The sequence below is a fragment of the Coregonus lavaretus genome, assembly GCF_964263955.1.
Source record: "Coregonus lavaretus genome assembly, chromosome: 20".
Lineage (NCBI taxonomy): Eukaryota > Metazoa > Chordata > Actinopteri > Salmoniformes > Salmonidae > Coregonus > Coregonus lavaretus.
This window is the reverse complement of record NC_140007.1, coordinates 22,113,912-22,136,454: the sequence shown is the minus strand read 5'-3', so window position 1 is coordinate 22,136,454 and position 22,543 is coordinate 22,113,912. Positions and strand designations below refer to the sequence as shown.

The 22,543-nt window shown below is 43.4% G+C and overlaps 1 protein-coding gene across 3 annotated transcripts in view; it reads left to right on the top strand.

The window, feature by feature from the left end:
• LOC311148229 (GRIP1-associated protein 1-like) overlaps positions 1 to 22,543 on the top strand; it is a 54,520-nt gene that overhangs the window by 8,698 nt on the left and 23,279 nt on the right. For 2 of the 3 annotated variants that reach the window (XR_014614873.1, XM_084185124.1), the window contains exons 8-23: positions 1,854 to 1,902; positions 2,558 to 2,628; positions 2,962 to 3,009; positions 3,121 to 3,152; positions 6,046 to 6,093; positions 6,249 to 6,348; positions 6,576 to 6,653; positions 9,637 to 9,771; positions 10,028 to 10,123; positions 12,165 to 12,377; positions 12,478 to 12,591; positions 12,974 to 13,051; positions 15,134 to 15,229; positions 15,385 to 15,441; positions 15,968 to 16,067; positions 19,874 to 20,007. Coding sequence is in view for 2 of the 3 variants with exons in the window: in XM_084185124.1 (XP_084041250.1) it covers positions 1,854 to 1,902; positions 2,558 to 2,628; positions 2,962 to 3,009; positions 3,121 to 3,152; positions 6,046 to 6,093; positions 6,249 to 6,348; positions 6,576 to 6,653; positions 9,637 to 9,771; positions 10,028 to 10,123; positions 12,165 to 12,377; positions 12,478 to 12,591; positions 12,974 to 13,051; positions 15,134 to 15,229; positions 15,385 to 15,441; positions 15,968 to 16,067; positions 19,874 to 20,007 (1,449 nt within the window). In the remaining variant the exon portion in view is untranslated. Of the gene's footprint in view, positions 1 to 1,853; positions 1,903 to 2,461; positions 2,629 to 2,961; positions 3,010 to 3,120; positions 3,153 to 6,045; positions 6,094 to 6,248; positions 6,349 to 6,575; positions 6,654 to 9,636; positions 9,772 to 10,027; positions 10,124 to 12,164; positions 12,378 to 12,477; positions 12,592 to 12,973; positions 13,052 to 15,133; positions 15,230 to 15,384; positions 15,442 to 15,967; positions 16,068 to 19,873; positions 20,008 to 22,543 lie in introns of all 3 variants that reach the window. The other variant, XM_084185123.1, reaches the window with a different exon arrangement.

Below are 22,543 nucleotides of genomic sequence, written 5' to 3'. Positions count from 1 at the left end.
TAATGCATTCGGAAAGTATTCAGACCCCTTGACTTTTTCCACATTGTTACATTACAGCCTTATTCTAAAATTGATTAAATCGTTTTTTCCCTCTTCAGTCTACACACAATACCCCATAATGACAAAGCAAAAACGGGTTTATTTAATTTTTTGCACATTTATAAAAAGAACACAACGGAAATATCATATTTACATAAGTATTCAGACCCTTTACTCAGTACTTTGTTGAAGCACCTTTGGCAGCGATTACAGCCTTGAGTCTTCTTGGGTATGACACTACAAGCTTGGCACACTTGTATTTGGGGAGTTTCTCACCTTCTTCTCTACAGATCTTCTCAAGCTCTGTCAGGTTGGATGGGGAGTGTTGTTGCACAGCTATTTTCAGGTCTCTCCAGAGATGTTCGATCGGGTTCAAATCCGGGCTCTGGACATTCAGAGACTTGTCCCGATGCAACTCCTGCATTGTCTTGGCTGTGTGCTTAGGGTCGTTGTCCTGTTGGAAGGTGAACCTCCGCCCCAGTCTGAGGTCCTGAGTGCTCTGGAGCAGGTTTTCATCAAGGATCTCTCTGTACTTTGCTCCGTTCATCTTTTCTCGATCCTGACTAGTCTCCCGGTCCCTGCCGCTGAAAAACATCCCCACAACATGATGTTGCCACCACCATGCTTCACTGTAGGGATGGGGAGGTTTCTTCCAGATGTGACACATGGCATTCAGGCCAAAGAGTTCAATCTTGGTTCCATCAGACCAGAGAATCTTGTTTCTCATGGTCTGAGAATCCTTTAGGTGCCTTTTGTCAAACTCCAAACGGGCTGTCATGTGCCTTTTTACTGAAGAGTGGCTTCCGTCTGGCCACTCTACCATAAAGGCCTGATTGGTGGAGTGCTGCATAGATGGTTGTCCTTCTGGAAGGTTCTCCCATATCTACAGAGGAACTCTGGAGCTCTGTCAGAGTGACCATCGTGTTCTTGGTCACCTCACTGACCAATGCCCTTCTCCCCCGAGTGCTCAGTTTGCCGGGCGGCCAGCTCTAGGAAGAGTCTTGGTGGTTCCAAGCTTCTTCTATGCCAAGAAGAGGGTAACAGAAGGTATATAAGGTAGAGTGTTTCCTTTGTTCAAGTTAGTTCGTAACACCAAGGGCAAAGCTCTGGTCATTGTTGTAACGAACCCGGTACCGATCATTAAACATTTGCATTAACTTTCTACAAAGTGTCTAACTATATTATTGCATCCTTGATTACTTGAACACCCGAGAAACTCATCATAATACTTATGTAAATAAGGTATTTCTGTTTTTTTGTTTTTAATAAATTTGCAAGAATGTCTAAACCTGTTCACTTTGTCATTATGGGGTATTGTGTGTAGCGTGATGAGGAAAAACTGTAATCCATTTTAGAGTAAAGGCTGTAACGTAACAAAATGTGGAAAAAGTAAAGGGGTCTGAATACTTTCCAAATGCACTGTACATGGAAACAGGAGTAATGGTTACCAGTAGAAGGATAAATGCTAATGTTAATGGCAATCAATGATCAATGAACGTCAGCATAGTGGTAATAATAACTCTAAATACATCTTAGATGCACTTTCACTGTTTCAGTCATACATTAATTTATACTTATGTTGCTGCTGTTCATTATTGAGCTGGATGCTCTGTTCAACATACAAAAGGCTCTGTTTATTCTGCCCATTATGATGTACCTGTATGTTTCTACTTCATATTAAACGGTTACAGTATGGTACACCAACTGGGATATTACAACAGACATGAATCAGCCCCTATTTAGATTTTGAATTACGCATGGGGTATGGCGTTGTGTTGAGTTGTCCTTAAATTCATATTTATTTTTTTTCCCAGGCAGAGGCAAAGTGTGCCAAACTGGAACAGCGAGTGAATGAGCTTATCGGTGAGTTGAGTCTTTATTATGGAGAATATATCTTCAGAAATAGTCGGGAAAGCTCAGTACAACAGTCATTAATCTCAGTGTAAACTTTCCCACTTGGTTGTGCTACTTTACAAGAGTGATTTGACTTAATTGAAGTCTTTGTTAACAATGTTGATTTCCAGCACCCAATGTTGCTTAAATAATTGAACTGCTGGTATCCTTCCATTCTGATAGGACATAGTCCAGTTCACAGTTCCTCAATGCAGGCTCTGTGTGGCATGGGTCCAGCAGGTGTCTAGTTTTTCTTAACAGAATGTCAGACTAGTCCGGTCAGGAGCATGTGACTGAAGCCGGTGAGTGGGGTACTGTAATTGTAGATGCTAAGTGGGATCCTTGGGACGACCCTAGCTTAAACCCTAAACCTAACCTTAACCCCTACCATAACCCTTACCTAACCCTTACCATAACCGTTAATTTCAACTTCAATCGGGTGGCGTCAGAGTTTGATGTCCCAAAGATCCCTCTTAGCATTTACCGTACTGTAATTAAGACTAAGATGGTCTACCTGCATGCCCTGCAGGACCTGCAGTGAGGAGCACTGGTCTAGTTATGAAACAGGATGCTCTTAGGTGGTCAGCACTGTGTCCAAATCCAATAACGCAATGCTTTGGGCCAGAGGTGGAACTGCAGCTGCACACTGAGGTGGAGGAGAAGCGCCTACTGAAGGAGCAGCTCCAAGCACTAGAGGTAACGACCCATCTCACAACCTTAGGCTAGATGCCAACATCCCAGGGTGAGAGAAATGGCCAATCTTAGATTTATTTATTTTCTAAGTGGTAATTGCACTCTAGGTTAAGAAGAGTTAATACGTTCTATTTAGTTCTCATGTTACCTGCCCCAGTGCCTCAAAGTGAAGCAATAAGCTACCTCCATTTACTATGCTAATTGAGGGCATATAGGTATGTATAAATATGATGAGCTGTGGACAGACTTTCTCTAAGGCACATTAAAGGACAACAGTTGGTTGGCTATTTCGAAGTCTTCATTTAAGTACTTAGATCTTTCTCTTCTCTCCTCCAGTCATCCAAACAGACAGACATCAATAAACTCCAAGAAGAGATAGCGAAGGTAACTATAAGATCAGATGTGTTCATCATTGTATAGATTAGGCTGTAGTGTATGTTAGCATCTAGGCCCCAACATGTAATCTAACACTGATTTTGTCGATATGTGCCATAGCTCTCTGAAAAATTGAAGAAAAAGCAAGACAGGTAAGATTCTATTTAGCTTGCTAATGTTGTTATGAATGCATTTCTTTGGTTCTACATAAAGTAAACCTTAAAGCCAGACTCAGTAAGTTTCAGTAATGTCGTTTATGAATTCTCAAACTGTCGGGCAAGATGTCATAATGTGCTCTACCTGAGAGTTCCCAAGCGGCCACTGGGCCAGCCACCCTTTGATCAGACAGCTGCTAGTATTCTCATTTGCTTGTAGCCTATATAACAAGCTGGGCTACTGTATTAAAATTACAATTTATAAGTCGAGTCAACTATGAACGTTACAGCAGTAAAATTGTATTCTAATGTACTTGGACAACAATAATAGGCTACTGCGGTGCAATGTTAGCACCGTTTTCTGCTTGATCCCTTGCAGTGCAAACGATCATATATGGTTGAATTATAAATTAAATAAACCATTAAAAGTTTGCAGTAGTAAACTCAACACCCAAGAGGAAAACAATTAGCCAGCTAGCAACTCCAGTAAAGGAAGCAAGAAAGTGCAGGAATGTTTTTGGCTGTATAATCACCCACCGGTATGCTAGCAATGCATGTGTGGCTCTATCCGCTCTATCACAATGCATGTGTAGCTTCCTAACTGGTGTAACTTACCAGTAGATGGGTATAGCTGGCTTTCGTGATTCTTATTTGCACTATTTCCGAGCTGGTCATGGGTGCACCTCAGCCACGCTCAAGGTCCTAAACGATATTATAAACGCGATCGATAATTCAGTACTGCGCAGCCGTCTTCATCGACCTGGCCAAGGCTTTCGACTCTGTCAACCACCGCATTCTTATTGGCAGACTAAATAGCCTTGGTTTCTCTAATGACTGCCTCGCCTGGTTCATCAACTACTTCTCAGATAGAGTTCAATGTGTCAAATCGGAGGGCCTGTTGTCTGGACCTCTGGCCGTCTCTATGGGCGTGCCACAGGGTTAAATTCTCGGGCTGACTCTATTCTCTGTGTATATCAATGATGTCGCTCTTGCTGCTGGTGACGCTCGGATCCACCTCTATGCGGACGACACCATTTTGTATACATCTGGCCCTTCATTGGACACTGTGTTAACAAACCTCCAAATGAGCTTCAATGCCATACAACACTCCTTCCGTAGCCTCCAACTGCTCTTAAACACTAGTAAAACTAAATGCATGCACTTCAACCGAACGCTGCTTGCACCCGCCCACCCGACTAGAATCACTACTCTCGGCGGGTCTGACCTAGAGTATGTGGACAACTACAAATACCTAAGTGTCTGGTTAGACTGTAAACTCTCCTTTCAGACTCACATTAAGCATCTCCAATCAAAAGTTAGAGCTAGAATCGGCTTCCTATTTCGCAACAAAGCCTCCTTCACTCATGCTGCCAAACATGCCCTCGTAAAACTGACTATCCTACCGATCCTTGACTTCGGCGATGTCATTTACAAAATAGCCTCCAACACTCTACTCAGCAAATTGGATGTAGTCTATCACAGTGCCATCCATTTTGTCACCAAAGCCCCATATACTACCCACCATTGTGACCTGTACGCTCTTGTTGGCTGGCCCTCGCTACATATTCGTCGCCAAACCCACTGGCTCCAGGTCATCTATAAATCACTGCTAGGCAAATACCCGCCTTATCTTAGCTCACTGGTCACCATAGCAACACCCACCCGTAGTCTGCGCTCCAGCAGGTATATCTCACTGGTCATCCCCAAAGCCAACACCTCCTTTGGCCGCCATTCCTTCCAGTTCTCTGCTGCCAATGACTGGAACGAACTGCAAAAATCTCTGAAGCTGGAGACTCTTATCTCCCTCACTAACTTTAAGCGTCAGTTGTCAGAGCAGCTTACCGATCACTGCACCTGTACACAGCCTTTCTGAAATTAGCCCACCCAACTACCTCATCCCCATATTGTTATTTATTTTGCTAATTTGCACCCCAGTATCTCTATTTGCACATCATCTTTTGCACATCTATCATTCCAGTATTATATGAAATTTTAACTATTTTGCACTATGGCCTATTTATTGCCTTACCTCCATAACTTACTACATTTGCACACACTGTATATATATTTTCTGTTGTATTTTTGACTTTGTTTTGTTTACCCCATATGTAACTCTGTTGTTTTTATCACACTGCTTTGCTTTATCTTGGCCAGGTCGCAGTTGTAAATGAGAACTTGTTCTCAACTGGCTTACTTGGTTAAATAAAGGTTAAATAAAAAATAAAATAAAAAAAACTGTCCAGTTTCCAGCATGTTGGCACTAGTTGTACAGAGGAGTCTAAAACATGGTCCAACTAGCAAGTATTACACTAGGAAAATACTCCCTTGCTGAATCAAAATCGCCCACAATTACCGTTTCATTCAGAAGCTCAACCAACATCAAAGCAACTTTGTAACAGACATCAGCTGTCGCACAGACCGGCAGAAGGACTGACAGCTAGGAGCCAATATGAACCCCCCCCCCCCCCCAATTGGACCATTGGAAGACAATTCCATGGTATATTGATTGTATTTCCTTGCTAAAGTGTGGAAGAACGTATTTGAGTTATGTTGGCTCAGCTGTGATGAACTACATGAGAGTAGGACAGTCATGATTATCCCGTCCCGTTATAGTGATATTTCTCTGGCAATATTGGGCAGCCAGCTCAGGCTCAGTACTGCATTGTGACACTAGGCTCTGCCCCCATGGACAGCAGGCAAGAGTAATGAGACTGAACCTGTCATCTGCTGTGTCTGCAAAGACGCCTGCCCAAAGCTCCCCTTATGTGCTCATATCACACCGGCAGAGCCCTGGTCTCCTGCTCAGGAAGTCTGTCTGTTATACCTCCTCTACTAGGTGATTTCAGGGTTGAATAGTTTTCTTACTGCCTCTTTGCGATTTGTTTTATAGCTTTCTGCATTTGCAAGGTGAAAAAGAAGACCTTTACAATGACAGCAGGTAAGGGTATAAAGATTCAACTTATATTTCACTTTCACCAAGTTTCTGAAGGTGGTGGTACTTTTTTATGACTTAGAGAAAAGTAACAGAAAAACTGCCAGATGCCATTGGAGTAGAACACGACAAGTAGATTCATATACATTTTTCTGCACCAGGACCAAAATCGACGAGATTCAACAGAGGAAGGAGGAGGAGTTGAAGTCAATGAACATTCGCATTCAGAAGTTACAGGGAGATCTACTGTCAGCCAGCCAGGTCAGACATCCTGACGTTGCCTGTCCTGTTATGAGATAATACAAATAGAGGATTTGGTTTTGTACCTGGAGTACTCATATTGTTGTATTATGAGAATACATAGGCCTTCTTAACCTCACAACCTGATTTGTACCTGGGTTGCAGTAGGTATGCCATGGACCCAAAGCCTAAAATGATTGACAGAATCTAGTGGGAAGCTGAAGCTGACTCTTGCTGTTTTTTTCTAGAGTGTTGGTGAGATGAAGGAACAGCTCCAGAGCCGGGAGAAGGAGCATGAGTTAGTTCTACACACACTCAAAGATCAGGTAAACTCAAGCCTATAAACTATAATTTGCTATGCATAGTTTGTATATAGGTAATTTATGGAAGTAGAGTGATACTGTATATGGGGTGCCTTCGGAAAGTATTCAGACCCCTTTACTTTTTCCACATTTTGTTACGTTACAGCCTTATTCTAAAATGGATTAAATAAATAAAAATCCTACACACAATACCCTATAATGACAAAGTGAAAACAGGTTTTTAGAAATGTTTGCTAATATATTGAAAATAAAAAAACAAATCTTATTTACATTAGTATTCAGACCCTTTGCTATGAGACTCGAAATTGAGCTCAGGTGCATCCTGTTTGCATTGATCATCCTTGAGATGTTTCTACAACTTGATTGGAGTCCACCTGTGGTAAATTAAATTGATTGGACATGATTTGGAAAGGCACACACCTGTCTATATAAGGTCCCACAGTTGACAGTGCATGTCAGAGCAAAAGCCAAGCCATGAGGTTGAAGGAATTGTCCGTAGAGCTCTGAGACAGGATTGTGTCAAGGCACAGATCTGGGGAAGGGTACCAAAACATTTCTGCAGCATTGAAGGTTCCCAAGAAAACACTGGTCTCCATCAGTCTTAAATGGAAGAAGTTTGGAACCACCAAGACTCTTCCTAGAGCTGGCCGCCCAGCCAAACTGAGCAATCGGGGGAGAAGGGCCTTGGTCAGGGAGGTGACCAAGAACCCGATGATCACTCTGACAGAGCTCCAGAGTTCCTCTGTGTAGATGGGAGAACCTTACAGAAGGACAACCGTCTCTGCAGCACTCCACCAATCAGGCCTTTATGGTAGTGGCCAGATGGAAGCCACTCCTCATTAAAAGGCACATGACAGCCCGCTCAGAGTTTGCCAAAAGGCACCTAAAGACTCTCAGACCATGAGAAACAAGAGTCTCTGGTGTGATTGAACTCTTTGGCCTGAATGCCATGTGTCACGTCTGGAGGAAACCTGGCACCATCCCTACGGTGAAGCACGGTGGTGGCAGCATCATGCTGTGGGGATGTTTTTCAGCAGCAGGGACTGGGAGAGTAGTCAGGATCGAGACACAGATGAACGGAGCAAAGTACAGAGATCCTTGATGAAAGCCTGCTCCAGAGCGCTCAGGGCCTCAGACTGGGGCAAAGGTTCACCTTCCAACAGGACAACGACCCTAAGCACACAGCCAAGACAATGAAGATCTGCAGAGAAGAATGGGACAAACTCCCCAAATACAGGTGTGCCAAGCTTGTAGCGACATACCCAAGAAAACTCGATGCTGTAATCGCTGCCAAAGGTGCTTCAACAAAGTACTGAGTAAAGGGTCTGAATACTTATGTAAATGTAATAATTTCGTTTTTATTTAATACATTTGCAAACATTTCTAAAAACCTGTTTTTGCTTTGTCATTATGGGGTATTGTGTATAGATTTGATGAGGGGGAAAAACTAATGTAATCCATTTTAGGATAAGGCTGTAACGTAACAAAATGTGGAAAAAGTGAAGGGGTCTGAATACTTTCCGAAGGCACTGTAGGTAGTCCAAGTATAGTGTAGAGTTTTTTTCATTTGTATACACTGTGTACATGCACAGTTTCTGTAATATGGAAATATTTGTTTCAAAACAATCAAGGTACTGTCATCTGACATGCAAAACCTATTCAAATTTGCTTTAGACTTCAGGTACAGAGCAACATTTCAAGTGGAAGTAAAGAACTTTCTTGAACTATTTGCTTTCTTCCCTTCCTGTTGAAGTTCAAAAACGTTCAAATTATCTTAGAGTGAAGACATTTAATTGATGGTTAATGAAAAGGCAAAGTGAGGATAACCCTAAATAATTAGAGATTAGTCTGTGTCTGAAGAGGTTGTCTGGAGAGAGTGGTGCACTTCATTAGGGACCAGTCTGTTTTCCACTTAATAAGGCCTCCTAGCACGACTGGCACTTACGTCTTCTGTGATGTCGCAAGTCTTAATTAACTTGAACTCCGCTTTGGGTAGACGACAACAAGATAAGGCATTCAAGCCTGCTGTTACCTTGTCTTCTATTTCTCTTTTCAATATGGAAGTACATTTTCTTTTTTGGGCAAGTCATGCAGACGTTCCTTTTCTGATCTGGCTTCTGTCACCGTTCTTTGTTGTTTCTTTTACATTGCCTAATTTATACTTATTTTTCAAATTTCTTTGCCATCAGTTTTTCTTGTCTCACTGATCCTATTCTGGTAATTTAACCCCGTCCTTTCTTCCTTCATTCTTCTTCTTTTATTGATGATCCATCCTCCCTACAAATCCAATCCCCGTTTTTCTCCTTTCTTTTTCTATCCCTATTCTTGAGCTGCCAATCGCCACCTTTTGTATTCTTCTCTTCACCTTGCACATGGTCTTTTTCCTCCCTCTCCCCTCCTTCCCTCCATGGCTGTCCTGGGTGGTGCCCCCTGTGTTACCCCGTGTGGCGCTGTGATACAGGTAGCTTGTCAGAGTGCAGTGAGTCAGGAGCAGGTGGAGAGTATCCTGACTGAGAACGATGCTCTCAGGACTAACCTAGCGGCTCTAGAACAGGTACAGCTCATCTTACTGCCCTGCCGCTTCCCCACGGAACCTCATCAATATTCATTTTGCTGCTGTCACCACTCACCAGCCATTAACCATGATGCATCACCAATATGACAAGTCATGCTAATGTGAATAAAGTCAGGGAGGTACAGAGATTTTTCACATAGTGACGAATGGTGTTCAGACACATGAATTGCTAGTATTTACAATAATACTGTTTGCCCTACAAAGGTTAATCGTAAATCGTCATTGTATGTCCAACTTCTGCTCACCTGCTTTTCTTGGCTCACTTTTTCCACGTCTACCTTACTGACCCATTTGATCCACTATCATGTTTCATTAAACAAAGTCCATCAATACCTGTATACAAAGTCTTCAGATGTTGGTCCATTGTGATGGTGAGTGTGTCCTGACTAGTGGGTGTTGTGTGTCCATTAGATTCAGACAGTGAAGACTCAGGAGATGAACCTTTTGCGTGACCAAAACACGGCTCTGAATGTGGAGCTGCAGCAGAGACGGACGGAGCAGGAGAGCTTTCTGGCACAGAGAGATGACCTTAACTCTCAGCTACAGGTCTGTGTGGCCCTCACATTGTCCAAGTACATGCATACTTAGAGAACCTATATATCTCAAACAAATGTGGAGCACTGTCTATCACAAATAATGTAGGACTAGGTCATCTTAATTGGTAGGTCAGAAACCTTACTTTTATGGTTATTACTATGATATAGTGCTTATATTGTAGGTCGGGGAGGAAAAAGCTGGCGTTGCAAAAAATTTTATACTCTTCTCTTTCTCCTGTGCGCCTCTCTGACGGATGTATCTGTAGGAGTCGAACCGTGCCAACAGCAGACTGTTGGAGCAGCTGACTGAAGTCGGCCAGGAGAAAGACGGGCTACAGCAAGAGCTGGAGGAGGCTAAAAAGGTTTCTGTGACACACACACAGAGAGAGAGTGAACAGAGACACACGCAGGAGGCTTGTTCCTTCATCCCACTCTCAGAGCGCTGGTTATTAGAGCACAGTGACTATTGTTCTGTAATACACATGGCACTCTAATTATTGGCATTCTCCCAGGGAAGGTGGGAGTGCTGAGTTTACCTCCCTCAAGCTACACTCCTTCTGCCCACAGGATCACAGACCATAAATAGACATCACAGCTTCAATTAGCTTATGTGTTGTCTTAGACTTAGCATATCACAGAGTCCAATTTATATTATGATTAAATTATTTGTCTTACGGTTTGTCTTACGGTTTGTTTAAGTGAGATGTGAATGTTATTGGTCGTGTATCATCACAGTAAATGTCAGAGATACAGTGGGGGAAAAAAGTATTTAGTCAGCCGCCAATTGTGCAAGTTCTCCCACTTAAAAAGATGAGAGAGGCCTGTAATTTTCATCATAGGTACACGTCAACTATGACAGACAAAAGGAGAAAATAAATCCAGAAAACCACATTGTAGGATGTTTTATGAATTTATTTGCAAATTATGGTGGAAAATAAGTATTTGGTCACCTATAAACAAGCAAGATTTCTGGCTCTCACAGACCTGTAACTTCTTCTTTAAGAGGCTCCTCTGTCCTCCACTCGTTACCTGTATTAATGGCACCTGTTTGAACTTGTTATCAGTATAAAAGACACCTGTCCACAACCTCAAACAGTCACACTCCAAACTCCACTATGGCCAAGACCAAAGAGCTGTCAAAGGACACCAGAAACAAAATTGTAGACCTGCACCAGGCTGGGAAGACTGAATCTGCAATAGGTAAGCAGCTTGGTTTGAAGAAATCAACTGTGGGAGCAATTATTAGGAAATGGAAGACATACATGACCACTGATAATCTCCCTCGATCTGGGGCTCCACGCAAGATCTCACCCCGTGGGGTCAAAATGATCACAAGAACAGTGAGCAAAAATCCCAGAACCACACGGGGGGACCTAGTGAATGACCTGCAGAGAGCTGGGACCAAAGTAACAAAGCCTACCATCAGTAACACACTACGCCGCCAGGGACTCAAATCCTGCAGTGCCAGACGTGTCCCCCTGCTTAAGCCAGTACATGTCCAGGCCCGTCTGAAGTTTGCTAGAGTGCATTTGGATGATCCAGAAGAGGATTGGGAGAATGTCATATGGTCAGATGAAACCAAAATAGAACTTTTTGGTAAAAACTCAACTCGTTGTGTTTGGAGGACAAAGAATGCTGAGTTGCATCCAAAGAACACCATACCTACTGTGAAGCATGGGGGTGGAAACATCATGCTTTGGGGCTGTTTTTCTGCAAAGGGACCAGGACGACTGATCCGTGTAAAGGAAAGAATGAATGGGACCATGTATCGTGAGATTTTGAGTGAAAACCTCCTTCCATCAGCAAGGGCATTGAAGATGAAACGTGGCTGGGTCTTTCAGCATGACAATGATCCCAAACACACCGCCCGGGCAACGAAGGAGTGGCTTCGTAAGAAGCATTTCAAGGTCCTGGAGTGGCCTAGCCAGTCTCCAGATCTCAACCCCATAGAAAATCTTTGGAGGGAGTTGAAAGTCCGTGTTGCCCAGCGACAGCCCCAAAACATCACTGCTCTAGAGGAGATCTGCATGGAGGAATGGGCCAAAATACCAGCAACAGTGTGTGAAAACCTTGTGAAGACTTACAGAAAACGTTTGACCTGTGTCATTGCCAACAAGGGGTATATAACAAAGTATTGAGAAACTTTTGTTATTGACCAAATACTTATTTTCCACCATAATTTGCAAATAAATTCATAAAAAATCCTACAATGTGATGTTCTGGCATTTTTTTCTCTCATTTTGTCTGTCACAGTTGACGTGTACCTATGATGAAAATTACAGGCCTCTCATCTTTTTAAGTGGGAGAACTTGCACAATTGGTGGCTGACTAAATACTTTTTTCCCCCACTGTATGTAGTAACATCCAGAGATATCATCTCCCATTGTGTCCCTCCCCCTGCAGACAGCAGACAAGCGGAAGGCCATACTGGACGAGCTGGCCATCGAGATAATCACAGAGAAGTCGCGGCACAAGGAAGAGCTGAGCGATATGCGTCTGCAGCATGAGAAGGAGGTGCTGGGGGTGCGGGCCCGCTACGAGAAGGAGCTGAGAGGCCTCCACGAGGACAAGAACCGCACCGAGGAGGAGATCCGCTCACAGCTCCGAGACGAGAAGGTGGGGTGGGGGAACACGAGTCAGGGCCAATGAGAGGGAAAATAATTTGAGAAGGTACACTGCTTGTGTATTCATGGAACCTTTGCCCTATGACCTCTAGGCTCGCAACAAGGAGTTGGAGGGTCTGCAGCAGAGTGTAGAGGAGCTGCAGGCCCAGGTCCAGTCTATGGAGGGCACTAAGGGCTGGTTCGAACGCAGACTCAAAGAGGCTGAGGTACAGTACCAACTTCAGTTTCACATTGATTTATTCACTAGGATATTACAGTGCCATGCCTTGTAGTTATGCTGGGTTGTACCACTATACACTTTAAAGATTTTACATTAACATGAATAGATGCTATTGAAGATAAGCTTAAAGGGTGATCAATAGTGTCAGTTGAGTGGAGCTCTTCAATGCCTGGAGTAACCCCTGTCATAATAACACTGACCACTTGGTGGCCCTAGTGTTTCTTTCTTCTTTCTGCTCAGATGTTTTTGTTTTGTAGCATGATTAATATTTAGTTTTGCCTTTTAAAGAATGCTAAGAATAGATGTGTGCTGCTGATTAGGTGATGCCTTGTTCCAATGTTGTCCCTGTTGTTCCTTCCTGTGTTCAGGAGAGCATGGAGAAAAGCAGTCTGGAGCACCATGAGCAGATAGAGAAGCTGCAGAAGGAACATTCTCTCCAGCTGGAGGTAAACTCATTTGTTTTCCTTCTTCCCAGACAGACATGGTAGAGTGCTGTACACAGCAACACACTCTGACACTTTCATCTTGGCCCAGGGGAATACTGACTGGTATTGTGTATGGGCTCCCGAGTGGCACAGTGGTCTAAGGCACTACATCTCATTGCTAGAGGTGTCACTACGGACCCCCTGGTTCTATTCCAGGCTGTATCACAATCCGGCCGTGATTGGGAGTCCCATAGGGCGGCGCACAATTGACCCAGTGTTGTCCGGGTTTGGCCGGGGTAGGCCGTTATTGTAAATAAGAATTTGTTCTTAACTGACTTGCCTATTTAAATAAAGGGTCAACATAAAAAAAAAAAATATATATATATATATATATATTGTATGTAGGCTTTGTTCACTGCAGCATGCCCTGCGAGATGAAGGCAGGACTGAAATTGCTATTCTCATCGCCTGAGTACCTGATGTTTATTTAACTGTACATCTTCAGCAATTAAGTGTCATCTATTTTTAACTCTCGTTATTCAGCATATGGTGGCACTTAGGTTGCTAATAGGGTTGATAGGTTTGATGATCTGATTGTGTTTGTGGTCTGGTGTGTGTTTTTGGTGACATACCCCCAAATTGAACCCCCACTGTTTCAATAAAAATCCTGTTAGTACACTATATATACAAAAGTATGTGGACACCCCTTCAAATTAGTGGATTCAGCTATTTCAGCCACACCCGTTGCTGACAGGTGTATTAAATCGAGCACACAGCCATGCAATCTCCATAGACAAACATTGGCAGTAGAATGGCTTTACTGAAGAGCTTAGTGACTTTCAATGTGGCACCGTCATAGGATGCAATCTTTCCAACAAGTCAGTTCGTCAAATTTCTGCCCTGCTAGAGCTGCCCCGGTCAACTGTAAGTGCTGTTATGGTGAAGTGGAAACATCTAGGAGCAACAAAGGCTCAGCAGCGAAGTGGTAGGCCACACAAACTCACAGAACAGGACTGCCGAGTACTGTGAAGCACACAGCGCGTAAAAATTGTCTGTCCTCGGTTGCAACACTCACTAACGAGTTCCAAACTGCCTCAGGAAACAATGTCAGCACAACAACTGTTCGTCGGGAGCTACATGAAATGGGTTTCCATGGCCGAGCAGCCTCACACAAGCCTAAGATCACCTTGCGCAATGCCAAGCGTTGGCTGGAGTGGTGTAAAGCTCGCCGCCATTGGACTCTGGAGCAGTGGAAACACCGTTCTCTGGAGTGATGAATCACGCTTCACCATCTGGCAGTCCGACGGATGAATCTGGGTTTGGCGGGTGCCAGGAGAACACTACCTGCCCCAATGCATAGTGCCAACTGTAAAGTTTGGTGGAGGACGAATAATGGTCTGGGGCTGTTTTTCATGGTTCGGGCTAGGCTCCTTAGTTCCTTAGCTACAGCATATAATGATATTCTAGATGATTCTGCGCTTCCAACTTTGTGGCAACAGTTCGGGGAAGGCCCTTTCCTGTTTCAGCCTGACAATGCCCCTGTGCACAAAGGGAGTTCCATACAGAAATGGTTTGTCGAGATCGGTATGGAAGAACTGGCCTGCACAGAACCCTGACCTCAACCACACCGAACACCTTTGGGATTAATTGGAACGCCGACTGCGAACCAGGCCTAATTGCCCAACATCAATGCCTGACCTCACTAATGCTCTTGTGGCTGAATGGAAGCAAGTTCCCGCAGCAATGTTCCAACATTTAGTGGAAAGCCTTCCCAGAAGAGTGGAGGCTGTTATAGCAGAAAGGGGGACCAACTCCATATTAATGGCCATGATTTTGGAATGAGACGTTTGACGAGCAGGTGTCCACATACTTTTGGTCATGTACTGTATCATGAAGTTAATTTCAAAAGGAACTGTTAAACATGGTCCAGCTGTTTATGTTAATCTTGTAATTACTGTAAGTGATTCCATTAGCATGGTGTGAATGGAACCCTAATTATGTTGAAACTGATTAAAATTGTGTTTTCCCTTAAACCCAGCAGATTCTAAGATTGTATATGGGAAAATAACAGAACTGAATACATATTCTGTGTTTCTCATTCAGGGAAAGGCATCTGATATAGATGGCGTGAAGCTGCAGTTGACGGAGGTAGAGAAAGAGAGGGATGTGCACAATGAAACCATTGGAAAACTGAAGCAGGTGAACTAACCCCCTTGTAATTAGCATAAACTACTATTAAACCCCCCCATAAATGTACACATTCCAGTATAAGCAGTATAATGAGCCTGTGTGGTCATCTAATGATTCTCATTAGAACCTCCATGATGTACTCTCCCTGTCGGTGTGGTATACAGGAGATTAAAGACACAGTGGATGGCCAGAGGATCCTGGAGAAGAAAGGTAGTTCAGCAGTAAGTGGAACACTTTGTCTTACCACTAACAGCTGAGCTGAGGGAAACTGATGAGTCAGACCCCTTCCATTTACTATGGAGAGGAAATGGAATGCTTACTTACAGGTGGCAGGTAGGCAGGCAGTGCACGCCGCTGCACCCACTCTGCTCTTTAGAAGTGGAATCGGGGCAGCCTTTTCAATATGCCAGTTTGACCCCTTGTAACCAATTATTCGATGCCTGCCTTGATGATAAGAATCTGCTTCTGCAGATAATTGCAAGCATATGGGCTAGCCTGAGGCGTAGGGGTCGCGAGGGCTTTGTAGCTCCTTTTTCCAGCCACCCTCTATCTAAATTGTTTTCTGGGTAGGATGGGTCATCTTATTTGATTGTTTTCTTTATCTTAATCTGATGCCTGTCTAAGATTACCCTTGCTTCTCCCTGAGTCACAGACTGTTGTCTCTGTATTGAAAACCACCCGTATACTGCAGTGTTTTTCAAAGGAAGTAGTGTACTCCTCTCATGGGCTTTGTAACATTGTTTGTAGCTGAAAGACTTGAAGAGGCAACTACAGCTGGAGAGGAAGAGAGCTGATAAACTACAGGAGCGGCTACAGGAGATCCTCACCAACACCAAGACCAGGACAGGTGAGAGGACATAGGAAAGCCAGGTTGACCTCCACACATTTCATGTAGTCAGGCAAACGTCTATATACTAGTACATGTTATATATTGGCGTATGAGGGAGGGAGATGGCTGACTGTGCTTGAAAGACATCCTCTCATGCACTGAACCATGATGTAACGTCTGTTAGCCTACATAATCAAAGACATGAAACATTGAGCACAGGTAAGAGAAGATGCAGAACACATATAAATAAGAGAGCAGATGAAAACTGCCATGTCACAGTGTGGTTTGTTACAAATTAGCTGAAACACAGACTTCTACACATCACAGACAGGAAATAATGAGGTAAAGAGGTGCTTTCTACACCAACATCATACATTGAAGAAGTGAAATATGTTTAGTAATGGCTTGGGACCAATGGCGTGATTGTTCGTTAGCTTCTTGAGACAATTATGTTTTAGTACTGGGCAAACACACAGTGGGGTCCGAAATTATTGACACCCTTGATAAAGATGAGCAATTACTATAAAACAAATAATTCTAATACCGAGCTATATTTTATGCACAAAAACAAATGGGTGACTCAAGCTTGTGACTCTACAAACTTGATGGATGCATTTGCAGTTTGTTTAGTGCGGCAGGTAGCTTAGCGGTTAAGAGCATTGGGGCAGTAACCGAAAGGTTGCTGATTTCGAATCCCGGAGCTGACTAAGTGAAAAATCTGTTGTTGAGCAAGGCACGCAACTGTAATTGCTCTTGTAAGTCACTTTGGATAAGTAGGTCTGCTAAAACCCCTAAAATGTTTCAGATTTTGTGATATACACACACATACACAGCTCAAAAAGATTAAGGGAACACTTAAACAACACAATGTAACTCCAAGTCATTCACACTTCTGTGAAATCAAACTGTTCACTTAGGAAGCAACACTGATTGACAATAAATGTCACATGCTGTTGTGCAAATGGAATAGACAACAGGTGGAAATTATAGGCAATTAGCAAGACACCCCCAATAAAGGAGTGGTTCTGCAGGTGGTGACCACAGACCACTTCTCAGTTCCTATGCTTCCTGGCTGATGTTTTGGTCACTTTTGAATGCTGGCGGTGCTTTCACTCTAGTGGTAGCATGAGACGGAGTCTACAACCCACACAAGTGGCTCAGGTAGTGCAGCTCATCCAGGATGGCACATCAATGCGAGCTGTGGCAAGAAGGTTTGCTGTGTCTGTCAGTGTAGTGTCCAGAGCATGGAGGCGCTACCAGGAGACAGGCCAGTACATCAGGAGATGTGGAGGAGGCCTTTGTGCAAGGAGGAGCACTGCCAGAGCCCTGCAAAATGACCTCCAGCAGGCCACAAATGTGCATGTGTCTGCTCAAACAGTCAGAAACAGACTCCATGAGGGTGGTATGAGGGCCCGACGTCCACAGGTGGGGGTTGTGCTTACAGCCCAACACCGTGCAGGACGTTTGGCATTTGCCAGAGAACACCAAGATTGGCAAATTCGCCACTGGCGCCCTGTGCTCTTTTACAGATGAAAGCAGGTTCACACTGAGCACATGTGACAGACGTGACAGAGTCTGGAGACGCCGTGGAGAACGTTCTGCTGCCTGCAACATCCTCCAGCATGACCGGTTTGGCGGTGGGTTAGTCATGGTGTGGGGTGGCATTTCTTTGGGGGGCCGCACAGCCCTCCATGTGCTCGCCAGAGGTAGCCTGACTGCCATTAGGTACCGAGATGAGATCCTCAGACCCCTTGTGAGACCATATGCTGGTGCGGTTGGCCCTGGGTTCCTCCTAATGCAAGACAATGCTAGACCTCATGTGGCTGGAGTGTGTCAGCAGTTCCTGCAAGAGGAAGGCATTGATGCTATGGACTGGCCCGCCCGTTCCCCAGACCTGAATCCAATTGAGCACATCTGGGACATCATGTCTCGCTCCATCCACCAAAGCCACGTTGCACCACAGACTGTCCAGGAGTTGGCGGATGCTTTAGTCCAGGTCTGGGAGGAGATCCCTCAGGAGACCATCCGCCACCTCATCAGGAGCATGCCCAGGCGTTGTAGGGAGGTCATACATGCACGTGGAGGCCACACACTACTGAGCCTCATTTTGACTTGTTTTAAGGACATTACATCAAGTTGGATCAGCCTGTAGTGTGGTTTTCCACTTCAATTTTGAGGGTGACTCCAAATCCAGACCTCCATGGGTTGATACATTTGATTTCCATTGATTTATTTGTGTGTGATTTTGTTGTCAGCACATTCAACTATGTAAAGAAAAAAGGATTTAATAAGATTATTTCATTCATTCAGATCTAGGATGGGTTATTTTAGTGTTCCCTTAATTTTTATATATATATATATATATATATATATATATATATATATAAAATAGATAGATATTAAAAATAAATACATTAAATAATGTATTGTGTCATTTTAGTGACAAGCTTGATGTAGTCATTGCATGCTAGGAATATGGGAACAAATACTAAACTTTTAACTACTTTATTTATAAGAATATGTAGGGGTGTCTAATTTTGACCCCTACCTTTTTTGAGAGAAAAAAAAGTATTATTGTTAAACAAAATCTCTTTCTCTGAGCAATTGTATTAGTATAATATAATTTTCATGTGTTTTTTGCATACATTATAGCTCAGTATTTGAATTATTTATTTTATACAGTCATTATTGCTCATCTTTATCAAGGGTGTCAATAATTTCAGACCCCACTGTATATGAATGAACAGCTCATTGTTGAACCAATTAAATGTGATATCAAAATGGAGAGCATGGTTCATTTACTAAGCTAGTGAGGTTTAAATATTTACTTGCCAACTGGCAAGGTGTTTATCCCACACCCTACCCATTACCATGATGGCATCACATAGTCTGGCTAACACCAAACTCCAAGTCTTCCTGACACAGCTCTCATTCGCTGTGTGCTTGGCTAGGCACCACATGCTTCTGTCCTCAATTTAGCTCTTTACTTTACAAATCAAATTAACATGTGGCACCCAAAGATTATCACAGAAGAATTACCCTCTTACTGCCGTACCTGGATGTTTCTCAGTAATGTGTATGGCATCTTAAAAACATTTACTCCTGTGGGGACCCCCACCCCATACACACCATCAACAAAATGCAGACCTCTTTAATATTTTATGGTGCCCCCCCCCCCCCTCTTAAAATGTGCCACAGAGCAATGCATACTCTTATTTCCTGCCTGTAGGTTGTTGGTGATGCTAGGGCAATCCTCTTTTGGGCCATGTATAATTTACTAGGTGTCCTTAAATGTTTAATGGTTGCTCTACAGAAAGTAGAGAATCAGACATTTTAAAGTAGGGAACTTTATCTTTGTCCAGTGTCCAGAAGGGAAGTTAGTGCACATCAGCGGCAGCCTTACAGGTAGATACCTATATCCCTGCCAAGACAGGAAGTTCTTCCTACATTAGCCTTTAGGTTTCTATGGGGAATCAGTGCCTATGGACTGAGGTTTCCCTCTTTGCACAATGCAATCGCTCCTAACTTAATTACAGTGTTTGTTTCCCTATCAAAAACATATAATGGATGTTGTTAGTTGACAGTGTTCTGCAGTTATTGTTGGGATGATTGTAATGCAGCTTTTGGAAAAACTGCCAGACTTAAGAGGGTTGAGGTGGTGTGCCCTTGCTTTGATATGGCCTGAAAGGGAATATTATCCACTTCAAGAAAATGCCAAAAGGTGTTTGATGACGTTAGAACAGTAACTACTTTTTTCCCACTTAGAATCATTACTTCTGCTGTAATTCCTTAGCAAGACTGCTCGATTGAGTGTGTGTTTCCAGGCCTGGAGGAGCTGGTGTTGTCAGAGATCAGCTCTCCTAATCGTACGCAGCAGAGGGGAGATAGCAGCAGTGTCTCCTCCTTCAGCTATGGGGAGATCATGAAGGAGGGCGCCTCTGCACAGAGCACCAACAAGGTACACTACACCAGTCAGCACATAGCACCAACAAGGTACACTACACCAGTCAGCACAGACACCAACAAGGTACACTACACCAGTCAGCACAGACACCAACAAGGTTAGACAACACAGAGCACCAACAAGGTACACTACACCGCACTGAGCACCAACAAAGTACACTAAACTACACGAGTCAGCACAGAGCACCAACAAGATACAGTGAGGGGGAAAAAGTATTTGATCCCCTTTTAGCCAACTGACAAAGAAATGATCAGTCTATCATTTTAATGGTAGGCTTATTTGAACAGTGAGAGACAGAATAACAACAAAACAATCCAGAAAAACTCATGTCAAAAATGTTATAAATTGATTTGCATTTTAATGAGGGAAATAAGTATTTGACTTCTCTGCAAAACATGACTTAGTACTTGGTGGCAAAACCCTTGTTGGCAATCACAGAGGTCAGACGTTTCTTGTAGTTGGCCACCAGGTTTGCACACATCTCAGGAGGGATTTTGTTCCACTCCTCTTTGCAGATCTTCTCCAAGTCATTAAGGTTTCGAGGCTGACGTTTGGCAACTCGAACCTTCAGCTCCCTCCACAGATTTTCTATGGGATTAAGGTCTGGAGACTGGCTAGGCCACTCCAGGACCTTAATGTGCTTCTTCTTGAGCCACTCCTTTGTTGCCTTGGCTGTGTGTTTTGGGTCATTGTCATGCTGGAATACCCATCCACGACCCATTTTCAATGCCCTAGCTGAGGGAAGGAGGTTCTCACCCAAGATTTGACGGTACATGGCCCCGTCCATCGTCTCTTTGATGCAGTGAAGTTGTCCTGTCCCCTTAGCATAAAAACACCCCCAAAGCATAATGTTTCCACCTCCATGTTTGACGGTGGGGATGGTGTTCTTGGGGTCATATGCAGCATTCCTCCTCCTCCAAACACATTGAGTTGATGCCAAAGAGCTCCATTATGGTCTCATCTGACCACAACACTTTCACCCAGTTCTCCTCTGAATAATTCAGATGTTCATTGGCAAACTTCAGATGGGAATGTATATGTGCTTTCTTGAGCAGGGGGACCTTGCGGGCGCTGCAGGATTTCAGTCCTTCACGGCGTAGTGTGTTACCAATTGTTTTCTTGGTGACTATGGTCCCAGCTGCCATGAGATAATTGACAAGATCCTACCGTGCAGTTCTGGGCTGATTTCTCACCGTTCTCATAATCATTGCAACTCCACGAGGTGAGATCTTGCATGGAGCCCCAGGCCGAGGGAGATTGACAGGTGTTTTGTGTTTCTTCCATTTGCGAATAATCGCACCAACTGTGGTCACCTTCTCACCAAGCTTCTTGGCGATGGTCTTGTAGCCCATTCCAGCCTTGTGTAGGTCTACAATCTTGTCCCTGACATCCTTGGAGAGCTCTTTGGACTTGGCCATGGTGGAGCGTTTGGAATCTGATTGATTGCTTCTGTGGACAGGTGTCTTTTATAAAGGTAACAAGCTGAGATTAGGAGCACTCCCTTTAAGAGTGTGCTCCTAATCTCAGCTCGTTACCTGTATAAAAGACACCTGGGAGCCAGAAATCTTTCTGATTGAGATGGGGTCAAATACTTATTTCCCTCATTAAAATGCAAATCAATTTATAACATTGTTGACATGCGTTTTTCTGGATTTTGTTGTTATTCTGTCTCTTACTGTTCAAATAAACCTACCATTAAAATTATAGACTGATAATTTCTTTGTCAGTGGGCAAATGTACAAAATCAGCAGGGGATCAAATACTTTTTTTCCTCACTGTAGTAGTTGTACTGTGATACTTCTGGCATTGTTGAAAAGCTCAGATTTTCCTCTTTTCAGGGAAATTGCTGTTATTTACCCCCCCCCCCCCCACGGTTATGATGGGGAGATCATCTGAGCTATAAATTGTTTCGCCTATATTATTAATTTTGGCTAAAAAGGATGAAATGACTCAAATGTATTTTAAGACTAAAACTGGCCAAAGCACATACAATGTTTGTAAAAGCAATGGCATGCAGTGTTGACAAGATAGATGTTGGAGAGTAGAGATAATCAGAATCTGGATGTTGAATATACATTTTGTAGTCAATAGAACAGCATAATCCACATAAAATAAACATAAATCATTTGATGTAAGGAACCACAAAGAGAACCAATGAGGTCATCTGCATAAAAACATCACCTCTTGCATTGCGTTTGTAACTGCCAAGAGTACAAACTGTACATTCTGAGGCAGAGATGAGAGGCTGAACTTTCACCAACCACAGTTATGACAGGCAGCTCAACAGGGAGTTCACATGCGTTTCACTTTTATGTGCTGCTGTTAATAGCCTATAAATAGCGTGGATACTATTATTATAACCCTTTGAATAAACACATGTCCTGAATGTTTCTCTTTGCAAGGGAAGTGGATTGTTGAGGACAAGGAGTGGGAAAGACTGAGAACTCTCTAAAGAATTCAATTTAAAACATAATAATGTATTCCAGTTCTGTACTGAACAGACCTCCTGCCTAGGTTGTATACAGTGCAG